The sequence below is a fragment of the Alexandromys fortis genome, unplaced genomic scaffold (assembly GCF_014885135.2).
Source record: "Alexandromys fortis isolate MF-2015 unplaced genomic scaffold, M_Fortis_MF-2015_v1.1 scaffold_142, whole genome shotgun sequence".
Lineage (NCBI taxonomy): Eukaryota > Metazoa > Chordata > Mammalia > Rodentia > Cricetidae > Alexandromys > Alexandromys fortis.
Genome location: NW_026068057.1, coordinates 254,712 through 276,139, shown reverse-complemented (window position 1 = coordinate 276,139; position 21,428 = coordinate 254,712). Strand labels below are relative to the sequence as shown.

General features: G+C 35.2%; 1 protein-coding gene across 1 annotated transcript in view; it reads right to left on the bottom strand.

Moving 5' to 3' along the window:
- Nucleotides 1-21,428, bottom strand: part of Kcnt2 (potassium sodium-activated channel subfamily T member 2) — a 351,264-nt gene that overhangs the window by 223,989 nt on the left and 105,847 nt on the right. The window contains exons 2-3 of the mRNA XM_050119976.1: nt 8,822-8,901; nt 6,006-6,105 (exon numbers count right to left, since the gene is read on the bottom strand). Coding sequence (XP_049975933.1) covers nt 6,006-6,105; nt 8,822-8,901 — 180 coding nt within the window. The remainder of the gene's footprint in view (nt 1-6,005; nt 6,106-8,821; nt 8,902-21,428) is intronic.

Below are 21,428 nucleotides of genomic sequence, written 5' to 3'. Positions count from 1 at the left end.
AGAGTAAATATTTGGGGACAGAGTGGCGGTAGGGGGAGGGAATGGGAGGTGATGAGGGAGAGGAAGCTGTGACCAGGATGTAATAGAAAGAAAGAAAGAAAGAAAGAAAGAAAGAAAGAAAGAAAGGAAGGAAGGAAGGAAGGAAGGAAGGAAGGAAGGAAGGAAGGAAGGAAGGAAGGAAGGAAGGATAAAAATTAAAATTCTTGAAATGGAATTCTTTGATATTTTTTGTGTGTGATTTGCTCCTTCCTTACTCAACCCCTTTGAGGTGTTCTTCACTCATCTCTGAACTGTCTTCAGAATCAATCTGGAATTGACAGCTATACAAAAGTAACAGACAAAACATCAGCATCATTTTGTTGATAAGAAAAGTGGAGGGAGGGGGAAAAGTAATAAATTATATACAAGTAATATTTACTACAGTAGTACATATAAGCAGAAAGTAACTGGCATCTATCAAAAAACCAACGACCAAACATCATGATCATCAGGATGGCAGAGTAGTAATCACAACAGCATTCATGACCAATGACTGTTAATCATCGACATGAATCATTCACCAAAGCATCAATAGGAAACAATTTTATTGTTTCAAATATAAGTAACTGAAATGAAACAATAAAATAAAATTATAAAAACGTAAAAGCACATCATTTATGCTTAAATTGACTATGCAGTAGATCAAGTACATGTACTAAGCATTATTAAATTAGAAGAAGAACCATATCAAACAATGACGGGATAGAAACAGTCAAATGCAAAAAAGTAATGGTATACAGATGCATCAACTCTTCACAGCATACTCACATAGGCTTCTGCTATAAGAAAGTAAATAAATGTTCAAAGTGCCAGATCCACCTTGACATCTGAAGTGAGTTCCGGGGGGGGGGGGGCGTTGCAGGATATTCAGAACAAGACCCAAGAGTTTAATACACATATGAGAGTAATCAAGTCAACATGTGAAGCATGATCATGAAAACAATACAAGAGAAACTCAAAGTACTCTTCCAAATTCATAAAATTATTGATCAATACAAGTCTGTCCTATGCAGAACATGAACCAGGCTAGTGAATTAAAAACTCCACAACCCACAACATGCAAGAGAAACTAAGCACTTGGTATAGTATTAAGCCTACATTGCTGGGACATCCATAATTTAGTACTGACCAGAATATAGAAGCATAGTAGAGTCTAGCCTCCAATACCAGAAAAGTTTTTCAGAAACATAACTTTGAATACATTAGAAATAAAATCCTTAACTCCAAGTCATACAAGCAATAATAAAGCATGGCAGTAATTAATATACTTTTTGAAAAAATAAACATCACAGGCTTTCAGTATGATGATTATGATAGAAGTGGTCTTCATTCATTGTTAATATTTTTCATTCTTTCCCAAGTCACGCAGAGCAGAATGTGAAAAAGCCAACCAAACCAGACACTCATCTCAGGCCTGCCAAAATCTGATGATATGACTAATCCTCACGTAAGATACTTCTATGAAATTCCAGTACTCTAAGGTCCTAATTCATGCATGCAGATATTACATATTTTTGCTATAATGCCTTGGATTTATATGTGTGTGTTTTATATACAGAGAAAGCTTTCAACTTATTAGGGATATCAGTATTAGACATTTTCTTAAGAAAAAATAAATTCTGTTATTTTTATGTTATACCAGTTGGTAGGGTCTGATCTACACAATAACTACATGGGAAAGAAAGGAAGGGCATTAAATAATATTCATTTCTACATTTCATCAAATATTGAAAACACATTGCCACTGATCACTGGTAGTGCAGGTCTTTAATTTCAGCTTTCAGGAAGCAGAAGCAGGAGGATCTCTGTGAGTTTGATGCCACCCTGGTCTATAGAGTGAGCTCTAGACCAGCCAGAATTATACAGAGAAATCCTGTCTTTAAAAAAAAAAGAAAAAGATATTGCCACAATTCTATTTCTTCCTACAATAATTCTTATCATTATGTTGTAATAAACTGTAAAATTTCATCACACCAGATATTATATAAGCATCAATTTTAAGGGCAAATTCAAAAATTTCAAAATCCAGAAACTTTCCTGTGTGCCTCAGTTTCCTTTCCAGAAGCTCCAACAAGATTAAAGGGAAAAATAGTTTATTTTAACTCACAGTTCCAGGGAAGATTTTTGTCACAATCATTAGGGATTGAAGCAGCTAGTCACAACCACAGTCAAGAGCAGGGGTAGAAGGAATGGATACATGCTTGTGCACAGCTGGCTTTGCCCACCCTGTATAGTGCAAGACTAAAATCAAATTCCTGTTGCCACCCACAATAGGCAGGTCACCCTCGTCCAATTAACAGAAGCCAGACATCACTACAAATGCTTACAATATTATTGGGACTTTCTTCCTAGGCCATTCTTGATTGTGCTGTAAATTAAAACTAACCACCACAATGCGCTTCTTCACTTGACTCTGCCACTTATTACTACTCCCTCTACTAACAATAACACTAACAATACTCCTGCTATAATAATAACAGTTACAATCACTTAAATATTTTTAAAAGTCAAAACAAGGGTGTGGATTTAGATAAAAATGAAATGTATGCTTCTATGGTTCTGAGGAAACACAGCTAGCTCTTCTTCTAATGTAGCCACTAACAAACTGAGCAGTCTTCTATACTACAGACTTGAAATCCTTAATGACACACCACATACTCCAATGTTTGCAGTACCCATGATATCAAAGATTCACAGTAAAACTATTTTCGTATCTTTCTGTTTGTCAATACCGCAATAGTTTCATATCAGTTTGACTCCTGGGAGAAGCTTAAAAATAAAACAAAGCAGCTCAAAATATCTGCATCCTTATCAGGTCAGAACTGTAATTAAATAAATCTCATTGCCAAATTAGTCTCATTATTTTAAAATAGAGCCTGTACCCATAAAGAACATTTCTGTTTTTAATTAACCAAGACTGCATTGACAATAGAACTAAACAAAACAGTGTACTCGAATTGGAGACATAAGTTAGTTTATTATGGTTTTTAATTGCGAGAATCTAATTTTTCAAATGTATATCCTTTGTAATTAAGACTGAATATTCTTAGTAATATGACACAGAAGTTAATTGTAGGAAACTTTGTCATCTTAATGTTTCCAAATAATATAATTTTATTCTGCTATAATTATTCACCAATGGCTTTCCTTTTTTGAGCATCCTTCATGGACTGTTTTAGGATTTTCAGGTCTCTCGAATGTACATTCTGTTCCCAAGTTGTTTTAAAAACATCATTGGTACTTTATACAAATATTTTAGGGGGTATCCTTTATAACAACATAAAGATGAAAGCATGTAATAAAATTGATATACATTGACATATCTAGATCTTGGTCCTTAATATTCTTCATCAGAAAAACACTGGTAATATTTGTGGGTATAATTCTATTAAAAGAGAATTCTAATAACAGAACCTCCTAAGACTTATGATAAGTATGAAGAGACACCTACAAAATGGCATGGCTCTTGATCTCAGCATACTTCTAGATAGACAGAGAAACGAGTGGGAAATGTAAGAGCAATGCATTAGGGTGTTTAAGAATAATATCTAGAAATTCTGCAGACAGTACCACATAAGCCTCCCAAATCAGTGTAGAACTAGACTACCTGGATAATGCCAAGTAAGGACTTCATATTTATATATTAGCCAAAGAGCTGATATCCTGGAGGGTCCAGGATCTCAAAGAATTTAAAGGAAAGAATTTTAAATCGCAGATAGGGAAAACACATTTCTAAAAAGTCTCGACATAAAAGAGGGGACAGAACATCCTAGTAATTGTACAGAGAACACCACAGCTGGAGTTAGAAATGGTTGAAGAGACATAAACAGGAGTTAGAATATAAACTATCATTTACACATCTGTTCACTCACCTATTTAGAAAATGACTAGTGTTCACTGTACCCACCTCTAGAATTCAGCCAGTGACCTATGTGTCTATTCTAATACCCACAGAAAACTCAGAAAGTAAAACGAGCAAGGAAAATATGTACAGTATGTAAAAGAGACAAAGGCACTGTAGAAAAACAAGCAAATGTTTTGGGAGACCTTATAAGAAGAGTGCTAAGAGAGGTATCATCAGTCAAAATCTATGAAGCTCTGCTCTGGATATGTGCCTGATATGACCTAAGAATCGAACCAAGGTCTAGTCAAAAGTTGCAGTGGACCAGCACTTCAGGGTTAAGTCACAGGGAGAGTGGGATGTAATGCAGGAACTTTGTCATTCAAAGTAGGTGAATAGGAACTAGGCTTACATTTGGCAGGCAATAACTCTCCTATCAAGAATAAAACAAAAGGGAACATTGGTAGATTAGCAAAACTGAGTTGCAGGCTAATGCAGCAGTCCTGAAAAATGTATATGGCCTGCAGCAAGGTAATGTGTTGGAAAACAATAGAAATCATAGTGGATGTTGACTGTATCAACAACCAAATGTTCTCAGGGGTTTTCATCCGGAAAGTTAAACTTTCAACTTGGAAGTTAAGGTGAACTCAAAAAACGTTGGGCTGAGCTATTGTTTGGCTGGAATTCAGCAATGGAAAAGGCTATGACTTGGTAGGATACTGAGAATGTTGTTCTTCATCATGTTAGGGAAGAAGAGTGCAGGAGCTGGTTGGAACATGATAATCTTAGGATTAATTCTGGACCCCCAAGTGGAGAATCTGAGTGTAGAACATACTTGGGATATGGGGAAAAGGCAGGCATTGTCCCCCATGGTCACTGGAAAATAGGTATAATGAGATATGTCATGAAGGTCCCACAGCAGAAACAGCAAATATGAGCAAACCTCTGCTTTTGATTTAGGAATGATATCGTAACATTAACTGTACTTTGAAGGAAATAACATATGTACCATGAAATGAACTCATTGCTAGAAAATAGCAGGATTCTCCCGAACAGCTTTTACATATGCAGAAGATTCCTGGAGAAAACTGAATGTTCTAATGAGCCTCTCTCTAACCTCATTTACAGGAATATTACTCAGACAGATCAAAGATCCATGAGAGAAATTCAACCATGATTCATTTTCATAAGTATTATCATGCATACTACTACAGTAGCCAAACTTGACTTATTCAATTACTAATCCTCATCTAATATCCAATTAAATTCAAAATTAAATTGAATTTATTTTTATTTATTTAAAAATTCAAATAAATATATAATTATTTAAATTTTAAATATTTATTTTAATTTAAATAAATTCTAAATTAAAGTCACTTTCTAAACATGCTGGATTATTACATATCTGATAAACTTATTTTTCTCTCTAACTTGTGTATTTTTGTTTGATCTTAAGTCAAAATTTAAGGAGACAAACTTATAACAGGAGTTAGTCATCAGGTTTTAGTTTCTTCTTTCAATATTGTTGTAAATTAACTAAGAAGGCCAGGAGTCCTGGGGGTTAATGAGATAAAAGTTTTATATGAATATCATTACACATCAGACATCTTCCCTACTGTTCTTGCAAAGAACAAAGACTAAGAGGAAGGAAATGACTTGGTAGAAGTATGTTAAGCAAAGTAACAGAATTATGAATGAAAAACCCCTAAATACATCAATAAATTAATATTACTTAACTAAATAAATATTCGTAGGCTGAAACCATTTTGAGAGATTCCTGGGTGTTTCCATTGAAGGGTAAGAAGTACATTGTAACAGAAAGTGTGTGGAAAGCTTGCCTATTATAGGGCATATGTGATTCAATAATAAAAAGGCACTCAAACCTGTAGCAAGATGAGCCCATTTTAAGTAATAGTCATAGCATTTTGACTGGTACATACATGGAACAGAGTTCAGATTATCATTAAACAATAATGCACCCACAAACCTTGGAAGACACGAATTACCGAAAGATCAGATCAGTTCATAAAAATGTCTCACATCCTTTAAAAAGTGAATAACATCCTGCTAATTATAATAATTCAAAACAATTAAAATACTGTGATGATCAGACAGGAAAGCTTACCAATCATTGCCCTGTGAAGGTTTCTCAAGCAGCACACGAATAATGTATAATAAACAGCTTAACAATTTGAGGGAAAAGTTGAACAAGCGGATTCTTAGACCTTTAAGCAAATAACAAAATTTATTTTAATATGAACTCAGGACATAAAAGAGAAAGAAAAACATAAGGTCAAAATATCAATTTTCAATAAGTAGTTAGAAGGTATTTAAAAAGCACATATTGCAATTGTCTAAACTTCTTGAAGTTTTTGGTAGCTGAATTTTAATCATCCAGCTACTAAAATAAAATTTGAGTGTTATAGAATCAATGAAATACAAATGACAGTGCATTCCACAGATGGGAGATTCAGGTTTTAAAAGTCATAAGCTACAAAGTTATCATTCAGTCAAGGTTGGTACAAGTTTCTCAGTGCACAGCTGTAAGTACTTTAATCATTGCTTGGGCATTGACTTTAGCTTAAAAATCGAGCTGCCCCCACATACACCATCATAAATCCTATGACTGTCTATATTGTTGATTTGTTTATAGATAATTATGTATGATACTTGTGCTATCATATATATGTTATGAGATATATATCATCTCCACAATTATAAGTTGTATAGTAATTATGTATCATATACAAAGGAAAGACATTACTGTTTGTGTTGTCAAAGGTACATCTAGACAAATACCTTTCTCATACTTTAATTGAACAAATTAAACTTTTTAAAAACTAGGCTTCATGCCAGTGGAATCTTAAATTTTGTGAAAATTCAGAGCATCATGGATATGTCATACAAACTGCTTACGTCACAGCTGGAAGGACCATGATTCTTGATGAAGAAGGTTAAGTAAACATTCTCTGAACTGATTAACAGACACTTGGCCATTTGTGTAATTAACAGTGTAATTTGCTTTATGTATCTTTTATGAAATTGTAAGAAAGGCCTCTTAATAATCATTAATTGATGGAATCTAGAATGAAATGTTATCTTTTCAGTTTATTTTTGTAGTGTGAAATATAACATTCCTTAACAGTACATTTTTTTATTTGTGCAATTGTTTCTAGTTTTGCTCATTAAAGTGCTGAAGTTTTTTGTAGGTTACCATCTTCTCTAGATTCAGGTCAGTTGCTGTAATAAAGCATTCTAAACAAAAACACCACAGGGTTGAAATGGGTTTATTTCATCTCGTAGCTTATAGTCTTATTAAAATGGCTCTCCTTTTTACTTAGATGAGTATTCAAACAATGCCTGGCCTAACATTGATTAAGTGTATTGAGGAAGCCCTCATTTGTAAAATTTAATCCCTTTAGTAGTACTAGCAGATAGGGTTTCCTTGGAAACTCTAAAATCAAAGTTTGGAAAGCACTGGTTATTTCTAACTTTACTATTGAAGCTACTCTGTCATTGAGAATATCTCACCAGTATGGTTTGACTACTGATGTATTTCCTATAGGCAGTATATGGATATGCACTCACAAACCAGGATTTTCTGTAGGAATGCTACCTGCTAACACACAATTTAGTTTAAATCAGTGCAAAGAGATCCATGGGTTAAAATTCACAGCCCTAACTCTATGCTGGTACAGTTAAGTTGTCTATGTTTCTTATATTGTAAGCCACAATTTTGTTATTATTAACAGTCTAAAGGCAATTAGGATTGTGCAAGGCAGCAAGTATCACACACACAGTTTAACCTAGGTCGGGTTCAGCAGGGATCCTTATTTTATATACTCTGAGTCTTCAGTGGTTCCCAATTTATTAATAAGAATCTTCAGAATGTTAACCTCTGACACTGACTCTATTCTTATGTAAGTTCTTCCTCTATAGGAAGAATTACATCCATCCTTAAACTTCAGGCTACACTTGATGTGTATTGTCATCAGGAGCAATTGACAATCATTGAATTATTCCCTTATTAACTCAGAAAATTATTCCCTATTATGAATACTTAATTTCTTGAAACTTGATGAATGATAACTTACACAGCCCTCACATGTGAAAGCATGAGTCAATTAAATTGTGAGGTATTGTTGTTTAGGGGAAGACTTTGAGCTAGGTTCTCACTCTCTAATTAAGATAGTTTGATAGTGACTCTGTAGCCTAAATTTTCCTCCAACTGTTTTGGTACCAGACAATTAAGATTGTTTAAAAAATATTCTTTGAGTGTTTGGTATAAACATATAATGCACTATCATCATTCTCACTCCAGCTGCTCTTTTGTTCCCCTTTACTCTTGCTCCACCTGTTCTACTCCCCAACACAATCACATCCTACTTTCACACATTTTGTTTTCATTTCAAAACCTTGAATTAAATTGGGGTTAGTTGATGAATATTACTCAGGGATTTCCAAGAGCATGACAATTACCCAGTGAGTATACCATTGTACAAAATGGCCTCCCTAACCCCAACAACCATTAACTGCCATATCAGGGAGACATAAGACTCATGAGCCCCTCCCAAATACATACTTTATGCTTGCATGACTTTGAGTTTCTGATCCTTCTGACTCATCATTCTGAGTGCTGAGATTGAACGTGTGCTCTACTTAAACTATGTTTGTATTTTTCAGAATTCACTATGGCACACAGGGCTCATGTGGGGTTTAGAGACCTAAAAGAGTAAATAGACTTTTCAACTAGTAGATGTAGCATCTTCTGTTTTTTTTTTTTCAGTTGTTGTTATTCAATTTTTATGTTTACTCCTAACTAAATATTCTCCTCATTTTATTCTGTTACACAAACAATGCTTTTGTGAAATATAACACTGTTGGAATTTTTAGATAGATGCCTATTCAAAGAATAAAATGAGTAATGGAAATTTAACTTACTTGATCGCTGGTTTTTTATGAAAAACAATTTTAATCTCTCTTTAAATGTGTTTTCATTCATGTAGAATTCAACTTGAACCCTGAAAGCAGAAAGTAAAAACACATTTATATAAGTTCATTATTTCTTTATATTATGGAAATGAATATAAACAGACCTTGTTGTTCTTCAGATACATAAAAATAAAACTATTTGAATTAATGTATCATATATTTGGAGTGAAATTATATGTCATAGAAACTGAGAACTGTGTAAAATATAGTAGTGCTATTTCAGAAATACTAATTTTTAAATTTTAAATTAGCTTTCTAATTTTAAAGACTGCTTAAATATCATGCAAAGTTAGCTTTACAAATGAGTGGGTTAATAATTCACATAGATGATTTACAAAACAAAAACATTACCTTTTTAAACTTTAATATATATTTCAAATTACTCCTCCCCAAAAGAATCATCTCCCCCAATATTTTCTGATGTAAGAATAAGGATTATAGTAGTGAGAGGGGTCATTGACATCTCAAGAAAATTCACAAAAACAACTACCCTGAACTCAAAGCAGCTCACAGAGTCTGAATCAACAACCACTGAGCCTGCATAGGACCAACAGACACCTTCTACATATATGTAACAGTTGTTTAGCATGGTCTACTTGTAGGACTCCTAACAGTGTAAGAAGGGGCTGTCCCTAACATTTTGGCTGACTCTTGGGAACCTATTTTTCATACTGGTTGCCTTCCCCAGCCTTAATACAAGGGGAGGAGCTTAATCCTACTACAACTTGATATGTCATGCTCTGTTGATACCCATGGGAGGCTTGTCCCTTTCAGAACAGAAAGACAGGAGAACAGTATGGGGAAGGGCGGAGAAGAGGTGGGCAGAGGAAATGGAAAGAGAGGAGGGAGGCAAAACTGGGATTAGAATGTAAAATAAATAAGTACATTTAATTAAATAAAAGAATGAACTCAATAAATGAAAAATTCCCCTTCTGGCAGGGCCATCATTGATTCACTTACAAAGCAGGACTCTAATATCTGAATGAATACCAGTTTTTTCAAGCTTTCCACTCTACATAGAACCTACTTAGGACAGAGGTGAGTTCATACTTTTCTTTATTGTTTAGTTATTTTGTCTCATATTTAAATATATAGAGATCAACATAGAGTTCTAATGAGCATCAGCAGGTTGCATATTATAAAGAAGCAAGCCCACTGAGGGTAAAATGCCTGTTAATCTCCTGGGAACTAAAGTCAATCATTCTTAGTACAGCACCTTTCTACATCATGTATCAACATCCAGAAAACTGCATCTTTCTCCCTCATGTATCGCCATCCACAGAACTTCACATTCTGTTTTATGTATTAGCATTTTCCCTAATATTCCTCATGTTATATGATGGAATTAATATTTTCAAACAGTAAAAAAAAAATTCTGTCAAGTGCAATGATTTGTTAACAGTCAACAAGTGTCTCAGTTTCACACACATTCATTCTGGGTTTTGACTCAAAAAAAAAAAACAGTTAAGAGAGAATTTCAATGCTTACACAATCAAAATTTTCTTTAGATTTTCGTAACATCACAGACTTTTGAATATGCAATCTGCATGTCCTCAATATATTCAGCAGCTGGTTTTAGGCAATTTGTATGTCTTTAATATACTCAGCATTTGGTTTTGTTGATTTTTTTTTAAAAAGACATATTATATACAGGAAAAAAAACAGAGAGAAGAATATAATTGACACAGGATTCTATGTGTTAAAAGAAGACTACATGGTTGTACAATTCCACAATCTCTCTAATCTATGTATGTAGGAAAATCCACAGTAGTTATGAAAAAAATCAGAAGTCTTTACTACACAAAAGGTTTTTATTTATGATAAACCAAATTTATTCAATTAAAATTTTAGATTATTCATTTTTTTGCTTTCCTATCTCAAATTATGTCTATCAACATTTTAATAGTACTTCTCATCATTTCATCACCATATACATAGACTACAGACACCATGAGCTGAAAAGACACTGTAATGTTTATAACTCATTTTGGAGCAATTACCAAGTAATTACCTTTTGGCAACTGCCACTGGGTTCCTGCTGGTGTGGCTAACTGAATAAAAGGTGTTTCCAGAACCTTGTTTTTTTGACATGTGATTACCAAACAGTTCTAAACCTCTGTTTTTGCCATTGGATTTTAAGTTGTGATGTAGCCTGTCAATGTCTAGACCACAGCTAAGGATTTTTGTTGAACTGTTAGATTATTTTGAGGTAGAGTTTTTCATGTTTTATTTGTATTTGTAAAAAAAAAAAAAGAAAGAAAGAAAGAAAGAAAGAAAGAAAGAAAGAAAGAGGAAAAAAAAGGACAAAATCCCCACAAGAAAACAAACCCCAAATCTGATAACATAACCGAGCAAAACTGTGCCTTATATTTGTCTTTGATTCCGGTCCCGGCAATTGTTTAAAGAAAAGTAATAAAGATTCTAGATTTGTTTTCAGATTCAGGAAAAAATAAATAAATAAATAAATAAATAAATAAATAAATAAATAAAATGAAGAAACTGTAACACTGATACTGAGATTAAATAGTTAAAATTTGTTATGGATGCAAAAAAACATTAGAAGCTATAATGTTTTGGCTATAATACAAAAAATTTAGAAAAGGCCTTCCGGATTTGCTCCTTAGAATTAACAAATTTATAAACAGGTCCATGCATTCTTCAAATAGTAGCTGGAGCCAATTGCGAGCATGGAATAAAAGCAATATACAACAAGCCGACAGCCAGCATCAAACTAAATGGAGGATAACTCACAGCATTCACACTGAAATCAGGAACAAGACAAGGTTTCCACTCTCTCCATATGTATTCTATATAGTACTGGAGGTTCTAGCTAGAACAATAAGACAACAAAAGGTGATCAAGGAAATGCATTTTATAATTCAAATGAAATTATATAAATAAAATAATCAGGACTATGGAATGCATGTCTTCGGAGAAAAATTATAAAGAACAGAGAGGATTAATAATTCTGGAGAGTTAAGAGTAGTAGAATGACTGTCCTTAAATAATGAGATAGCCAACATCATTTCAATAATATAACTCCTTACCAAACAGAACGTAACAATCAGTTCTAGAAAACAGAAGAATTATGAATCAAAATTACCTAATTTGAAATGGCTATCATCAAGAAACTGCGAGTTCTATAATACACTTAAACATGCCAAAGATGAAATGACAGCTTGCCAGTCACTCAGTTCTTTCATGAGGGTACATACAGTTTGGAATATTAGTGAGTTTTTCATTACATGACTTTCTAATTTCCATTCAGTCATGAAATTATGTGAAACAAAACTATTTTTTTTTTTAATTTTTATTGAGCTCTACATTTTTCTCTGTCCCCATTCCCGCCTTTTCCCTCCTCTTCAATTCTCTCTCTCAAGGTCCCCATGCTCCCAATTTACTCAAGAGATCTTGTCTTTTTCTACTTTCCATGTAGATTAGATCCATGTATGTCTCTCTTAGGGTCCTCATTGTTGTCTAGGTTCTTTGGGATTGTGAAACAAAACTCTTAACTAATCTGTTGATCTTACTGAGCCAATACTATACTGTGAAACATGGCCGATACGAACACACAGATTTATACAAATGGGTTTTAAGATTGAAGAGAATGAAACAATGGAACTAATGCTTTAGATTTGTTGTCTTAAATACAGATTAAAAAAAAAAAACATTTGGATGCTAAATCAAGAGGTTTATTCTTTTTTCCTATATAGAATGAATGAGACTGATGAGAGAGGAAAAGAAAAAAAAAAGAAAAGAAGAGGAAGAAAAGAAGTAGAAGGAAAAAGAAGGCAGAAAATAAAAAGGAAGAAACACAGTGGAAAAAAAGAAGTACATATAATACAGAATCAAACTTTCTTTGACAAATCACATGAAAACTTGTCCTGTCCCTTCCTATCTCCTTTCTTCCTTTCCTTCCTCTACTTCTCTGTGTGCCTGTCTGTCTTCTAACCACCCTCCTAACTTCTGCATCTGAATTTTATTTCCCTAGAAAATGATGCTTTAAATAATGAACAAATCAACTTACATCAGTTTTCAAAATGTCATTTTTTATTACAAGCCCATATCAAAGATAAAATTTAGACTATTTTTCCACATTTATCCTGACACATAACAATGGAAACATTTAACAAAATAAATTTTAATTTTATTCTTAAGTTATCTTCAACTGCAATTTTTTCTAATAAAATAATTTTATTTTATGTTATCTGATAATGTCTATTGCTTTATTTGAATAGGCATATTTATAATTAGGAGCAATTGTGTTGAGATCCTATATATATTGTCTTTTTATATTTATTACTTGGTTTTTAGCAAAACAATCGTTTTTTAGTGAAATATTCACATTTTTTATTTTCTTTTTGTGGTTTTGGAGTTATTGGCTTGATGACAATGTCCATTTAAAAAGTAAGACAAATAATTTTGATATGCTTTTATTTTAAGAGTCAACTCCCACTGCCTTCGCACTAATTCTACTGTTGACACTTGAGGGTATGCATCACACTCGTATTCAGATAAGCTGCATCAGAGAGTCTAGATATTATTTTGAAACCTACCTCTACTTAGACAAAATTGTGATACGTTGATGCATTTTTTGGCTGGTAGATCTGTGGTGGATTATTTTATTCACTAATATCCTATTAATGTATAAGATAAAAACATCTTAATTATCGTGAGAAAATTTAGATTTACTGCCATGGCTAATGAATGAAATGATGGTTTGGGAGTTTTTCCATGCATATTTCCATTTTCGATGTGTTATTCTCTTTTTTGAAAAGGTAGGATCTTTGAATAGAAATACTACTGCGGTTTCTATATTCCACAAATTTGGAATTACTGTAGAGATGGAGGAACACGGGGCTGTAAATCTTCCCTAATGATAATTGCTTTGTGCTGTTTTAATTTAGCACTGGTTTTTCATTTTCCTCTCACTCTATTGCTACAGTACTTGAATTTTATGTAAAAACCACTCTAGAGCTCATTATATTGTAATTTCCCTTCTTTCCTCTTAAAATTCTTATCCAATAACTTTAAAATAGGCCTTATTTTAACAACACAAAAAGTAATTTTGATACAGGATATCAATGCAGGAACACTATTTAACTACTCTTGACACCTGGAAATCTATTCAGAATATGAAATCAGACATCCTCCTTTGGATCTCATGGCCCATGTCCATCAATATCAAAGTGACTCTGCCTCTGTGTCTACTGGGTGCTACTTGGTGCTGTTGCTTGCATTTTATTATCGGTCCCATAATACTGGTTGAGGAGTGAATAAATAAAGTCCTTATTATTATACTCCTGCAAACAAATACCTTGATAAGACTCTCTGGACCCTAGGGTTTTATCAGACAGCGTCAGCTTCTATAGATGGATATTACCACTGATGTGGTATGGGATGTCCTTCTATCTATGCATTGCTTTCATTGGTTAATAAATAAAGAACTGTTTTGAGCCTATGGCAGGGAAGAACAGAACTAGACGGGGAAAGCTAGGCTGTATGCTTGGAGAAAGAAGGGCAGAGTCAGAGAGAGAAGCCATGTAGGCCTGCTGGAGTTGAACAGAACTTTACCTGTTAAGCCACAGCCATATGTTGATACACAAATTACTAGAAATGGTTCAAATTCAGATGTAAGAGCTAACAAGTAAGAACCTAGAGCTAATGGGCTAAGCAGTGATTAAAATAATATAGCTTCTGTGTGATTATTTTGGGGCTGAGTTGGAAATGAATAAATGGCTTCCTCCTACACTGATGTTAAGCTGTTTTTTGTTCACAAAGTTTATATGTGGATGCTATAATGATGTACATTGCTCCCAGGGCAGTTTCCCGTGCTAAGAACATTTACCTAGCTTGTTATGTGTATTTTAGTTGTTGAGCCTTTCAAATCTACATTTGGTCTCTATGTGACGAGTAAGAAGGAATGTGCCATCTTTTCATGTCGTACCAATGTTCTCTCCATGCTCATGGCAGAAATTTCACCTGTCCAAATGGACTTCATTACTCTACATTTTCATCTATTCTTTCTACATACATTCTTTTGAATTAAATTGCTGCAGATATAGTTGCTTAAATTGAGAGGAAACTAATCTAGACCAGAAACAATGCTCAATGCAGCATCTCAGATTCCTTTATAAGAAGAGTGAATCCTACAAATAGCAAAGGATGGTGGGAGATGTTCAAGTAAGGGAAGGATTGGAGTTCTACCCCACAATTGATCTGTACCCAAAAACCTGTGTCTAAAACCATAGAACACATACTGCACTGTGGAGTGTTGGTGAGGGTTTATCATGTTAATTTCAGGGGTGGCTCAGGTGGCTTTCACCAGGTATTCTATTACATATTGCTATCAAAAGAAAAGATAAAGATCTAAAATTCAATGTACAGTGTCTCCTAAATGTTTACTGCCTTTGCATTCTGCTGAAGTAGATAAATCAACCACTTAAATCTCTATATTGTGAGACCCATCATCCACATGGGCAATATTTTTAGATATTGTGTAAAGAAAGAAAAATCTGGATTGTTAGTCACTCATCAAATGATTTCCAATATAAACAAGACTGATGAAAAACCAAAAACTTCACTGACTCTTTCATCAGTGCTTTCAAGACAACTGGAGGTACTTAGTTTTCTTGCAGTACTTGTAGGTACTTATACATGTGGTTACCACAACAAACACATCACAAATCAATAAAACAAGATTTTCTCTGGACACACCATCACATGCAGCATTGACTTGTTGGGCCTACTCTGCATTTTTTTTATTTTAACCAAAATAATTAAATTTAAAAACTCCAATTTACATTTTAGGGTTGGCAAGAGACTTGGCTCTAGAGGGTTTCCCAGGTGTCCAAGGGGATGTCCCCAGCTAAGTCCTTGGGCAGCAGAGGAGAGGGTGCCTGAACTGGCCTTATCCCATAGCCACACTGATGAGTATCTTGAATATCACCATACAACCTTCATCCAGTGATGGATGAAGATAGAGACAGAGACCCACATTGGAGCACTGGACTGAGCTCCCAAGGTCCAGTTGAAGAGCAGGAGGAGGAAGAAGATGCACAAGGAAATCAGGACTGTGAAGGGTTCGTCCACCCACTGAGACAGTGGGGCTGATCTAATGGGAGCTCACGAAGGCCAGCTGAACTGGTATTGAATGAGCATGGGATCAAACCAGACTCTCTGAATGTGGCTGACAATGGGGGCTGACTGAGAAGCCAATGATAATGGCACTTGGATTTGATTCTACTGCAGGTACTGGCTTTTTGGGATCCTCGTCTGTTTGGATGCACAGCTTCCTAGGCCTGGATATAGGGGGGAGGGCCTTGGACTTCCCACAGGGCAGGGCACCCTGCCCTCTCTTAGGACTGAAGGGGAAGGGTGGAAGGGTGAGTGGGGGAGTGGGAGGGAAGTGGGAGGAGGGGAGGAATGTTGAAGTAATAAAATAAGTAAATATCCATTTTCCAAACTATAACTGGTATTTTAGGATAAAAGCCCAGGCTCCAGCAGCCCTACCAGGCTTAGTTCAGCTACCTGCCCACAATATAACATTTAAAAAGATAAGAAATGATGAAACAAGGAGAGAAGTTTATTCAAAGGCCCCAAGTCACTCTTGGTCTTAAAGGATATATAGGTTTTAAATAAAAAAAGAATTGGGACAAGGATGCTTAGGTACATATAATTAAGCAGTCATGCTCTGGGAATGTTTCCCTTGAATACTGTCTGTGTTCAGACCCTGCTGGATAGAACAATGAATCTTCTACTGTTTAGGAAATCCAGGTTTTCAGAATTCTATTTTGACTTCAGAGTGCAGCTCGTATTCATGGAGAGCTTTCCTTATTGAAATAGATGGACTCTGTCCTCTAAGAAGGCTTGGACTGCTACTGGAATGCTGGCAACTCAAGGTGCATGGTTTAGGTTAATGACCCAGTCTCTGCCTTCACCAAAAGTGAAGAGACCGAAGATGAAGACAAGCTACACACTCATGAAGTAAGACTTACCAACATGATTGCCCAAACATGAACTAAACAAAGACAGCAATGATAGACATGTTAAAATAAAGTTGGAAAGCCCACAATACCTCAACCCTACACAAAGAACTATGGGAAATGAAAGAATGCTGAGAGCAGGACTAGTCTTTCCCATGAAACAGCACACCTATTGGTTATCCAGTACCAAATGATCAGCCCTGGAAATATGCAGACACATGGTTTGCAGTTTGATCAGGTTATAATTTAGGAAAGGGAAAGTAGAAATATTATAAGTTCAGAAATAAAAGAAAAAAAACGTGTAACTAAAAATGGACATTTAAAATATAATACAATACAAATTATAATTAATAGGCTACACAAGAGGAACATTCAAAAGGAAAAGAAAAAATAAGAAGGAAGAAATACCCGGCATTCATCCTGCCTTAACTGCCCAGTGAGCACAGGCGAGGATTCAATGATCTTGAGCAAGAACATCTTCTAAAATGTGCTTCAAAGTGACAGTATTGATATTTCTGTTTTGTGACCCTTTAGAATTTTGTTGCTCTAAAATTCCATTTTATTGGGAAATCCATTTTCTGCCAGGAACTTTTGTGATGCGATTTTCTTCTACTTTAAAGTTTCTAAATAGAATTGTTTTAGAAACAGAAAAAAATAGCTAGTAATAACAATTAATAATAAATATATAATTTTAATAAATCATTAAAAATTGCAAGCACAACAAGATATATGAATTGTCTCTTTCCAGAGAAAGAACTAAATAGCTGGAAAATTTAGGGAGAAATGAATACAAGACTATTAAGATTATGAAAAAAAAATTTCTATCCATACAGGCCTAAAGTAAACATCTGTCAATAAAAATCCAATGGAGGAAGAAACTTTATTCAGAAAACAAAAGTGAGTGAATTATTCCCTGGGAACACAGACTCAAATTGCCTGAATGACTTTTTCCACTGTGACAGCAGTTAAGTTAGGTGAATTAGGCATATAACTAAAGCCATCATTCACTGCATTCACCAAATCTATTGGGAGGAGCATCCAGCAGGCATTCTCCATGAAAGCAGGGAAATTCTGTGATAGATTTTAGGTCTTATGGGACAACATTCTTAGCTTCAGGGTTGTATAATGTTTGGGAACTGTCTGTTAAACCATTCCAAAGATTTTACCTTATACTTAAAAGGATGTTAGGTCAGACAATAACAAATGCAGACAATGAATGGGTATAGCATGAGTAATAAAAACCTAGAAACAGATATTGGGGCTGAAATCAAAGATTAGAATTGCAAAATAGCCAAGAACTAGAAAAGTATTAGCTCTACGAAGATTGTGTGACTGCTGACTGAGCTCTGAGCCTCTGTCTCCTCCCATTTTATATTCCCCTTTAGTGTAGGGATTAAAAGCATGTGACTCCCTAGTACTGGGATTAAATATATGGGCCACCACCACCTGGGTGTGTTTATGCATTGATCTTGTATAGCTCAGGGTGGCCTTGAACTCACAGAGATCCATCTGCCTCTGTCTCCCAAATCCTGGGATTAAAGGTGTGTGGCACTGCTGCCTTGCCTCTAGTGGCTTACATTTACCTTCTGATCTTCAGGCAAAATTAATTTATTGAAATAAAAATATAATATCTCTTTACTTCCCCTTTTTGTCTAAAATAAAAAGAAGTCTACAACTAATATAAGAAAAACTACATGTCATAATTACAATAATTATATACAATATATACAGGCAATACATACATCAATAATGTCTACTTCATTTGCATTTGAAAAAATAAGAAGAAATAATCTATATCTGTTTTATCAGGTAAGTCCAAAATCTTGTACTTAATTTACTTTCTTTCATAATTGGCTTTATGCATCTGGAAAACAAGGAAAACTGTAGGTACCTAGTCTTCAAAACTCTCAGAGATCCAAGAAGGAAATATTAACTGAGTAAACAGAAAGTGTGAGCTAGTTACTTCCAAAACTTGTGAAAAATGACAGAAACTGACTGCCTGGACAGTCATCAAAGTTTCTCTGCAACTCATTGCAGCCTCCATCTTCAGCTTATAGGCCTAGAACAGCTAACGGACTTTTCTTATGAAGCAGGGGTTTTGAAGGACTGTCCCACCTTGTCTGGGCAGGTTTTGGCAGTCACTCTCTTTTACGTCCTGCTAGCACTGTTAGAAGAGCATACTGTCAGAAATAGAGGCAAGGACATTTTCTTGCCCAGTGGCTTACTTTTGCCAAAGAGAAAGTAAACTTCACATGTAGTTTCTTCAATGCCCATCATCTTCTTTAAAGTAGATTGGAGCTGTGAGAAACAGATATGTCTCATTGTCATAAAAAAGAAAAGAAGAACTTATGTTATTATAAAAAAATTAATTCCAAATGGTATACTTAATCCACAAGCCCCACCAAAAAGACAATGCCCATGATAGCTTTTGGAAGGGAAACTTATTTTTTAATTTTTATTTTTATTTAATTTCACTTTATAATCCAACCACACTTCCCCCTACCACCCCTTCTTTCTGGTCTGGGCTTGCCACTAGTTCTCTCTTTGGTACTGAAACACAGTGGTGGAGAAGTGTAGGTGTCTAGTGGCATTTAAAATGTATTTTAATAAATAAAGACTACTGAAGATATGAGAGTAAAACAACAAAAAATTAAATGTCGTATTCTGTAGATCTCTGAAGCGTTTAAAGATGACCTGTCTACTTAAACTATAACTCTGTTTGGCCTTGAAAACATAATTAATGTGACTACAAGTTCAATAACAATAGATGACTAACTACTAAACTGCATTTCCATATTATCCTCAGGAGTTGGTAATAATAACTTTCAAGGACTAGAAATTTGTATTACATTGTTAAATGAGCTGCATAGGCACAATTCTTGAAAAAGATTAGAAATGTAAGAACAGAATCAGGGCTGACTGAGAAGCCATTGATAATGGCATTGGGACTTGTTTCTACTGCATATACTGGCTTTTTGGGACCCTAGTCTATTTGGATGTACACCTTCCTAGGCTTGCATGGAGGAGGGAGGGCCTTGAAATTCCCCAGGGCAGGGTTCCCTGCCCTCTCTTAATGAGGGAAGGAAGGAAGGAGGATGAGTGGGGGAGGGGAATGGAAGGAGAGGAGGAAGTATAAATTTTTGAATGGAAATAATAAAAAATACAAAAAAAGAAAAAAGAATATCAGAGTGAAAAAGGTAATTTACATTGTTAGTTAAAAATCAGTGAGTAGTGAATTTCGGTAGTAAAACTAAATATTTGTATATATGAGGAAAGGAAATAGTATTAAACTGGCTTTAAATTTATTTGGACGTATTTCCTTAGCCAGTGGAGCTGGAGTGGAACATAAACAAAGGCAAAGACTTTTAGAGTTTGTAGATAGCATAAATATACAGTTCCCTTCCCGCACACCGGCAGGGCCCACGCCCAAGGCCTCAGGATGGCTCAGGGCGTGGAGATGAGAGTTCAAGATGTGGACCTGTCTAGCTGACCTGCGAATGTTGTGGCCTTAGAGCCGCCCCAACGGCAGGAATCTGGGAACCTGAGCTACAGCTAAAATTTGCCAGACATTCCTGGTGTGTGGCTGGACTGCTGAGCAAGGCCTGCTCCCTAGCACAGAGGGCAATGAGGGACCATCACCTCTTGGTCCCAAACCAAAGTGGGACAGCCATGCAGCTGCGAAAGCAACTCGTTGCCCTGAGTCTAACTTACAGCTGAAGAGAATTAACCTCAAGCAGCCAAGCATCTGGAAAACCGGTCAGCTAGTGATACTTGTAGTTTTGATTAAAAAGAAAGCTTAAAAACTTTCAATAAGATATCCCATGGCTACAGGCGTGGTTATTGTTGTTTATTAAGGGATCTTGTGCATCTCAGAGGGATTATCAAGGGGAATAACGATTCTAACTCCCCCCAGTCAGCTCACAGAAGCAGCTAAACAAATTAATGGTTCTAAAAACACAGCTTCTAAAAAAAAAAAAAAAAAAGTGGGAATTATACCTTCAACCACCAATATTCCAGAAATCATGCCCCCCCCCTTTTTTTTTATAAATTTCTTGAATAATGATTCCTGTGAGAAATCTGTCATGGACAAATTTTGCCATGATGCCTCCAAGGTGACCTTTCCTAAAGCAGAGTGGAAAGACCCTTGCATTATGAAAGTACTGACCCTGTTTTAATATGGGGAACAGGGCATGTCTGTGTGTTTTCACAGGAGGAGAATGAAGCAAGATGTCTTCTGGAAGATCTAGCCCAGTAAGTGCAGCAGGAGGATGCCAGCCCTGAAGACTTAAATGCAGGTGACCCCACAGAAGAGTCAGAACGAGGTTACAGAAATAGTGTTCCTGACTTTCTCATGCCATCAGGACACCACCTAAGAAAGGACAATTGTGGTGATTACTGGTGATTACTAGTTTTTTAAAGGACCTACTACATAAATTTCTGGACCTCAATGTGCCTTATTTACTTGGAGCTAGCACAAGAACTCTGACTAAATGCTTGGTTGCTTTTCCAACCAAGATATAGTTTGGTTACTATATCTTGGGATACAGATCTCATTTTGCCAGTATGGTATT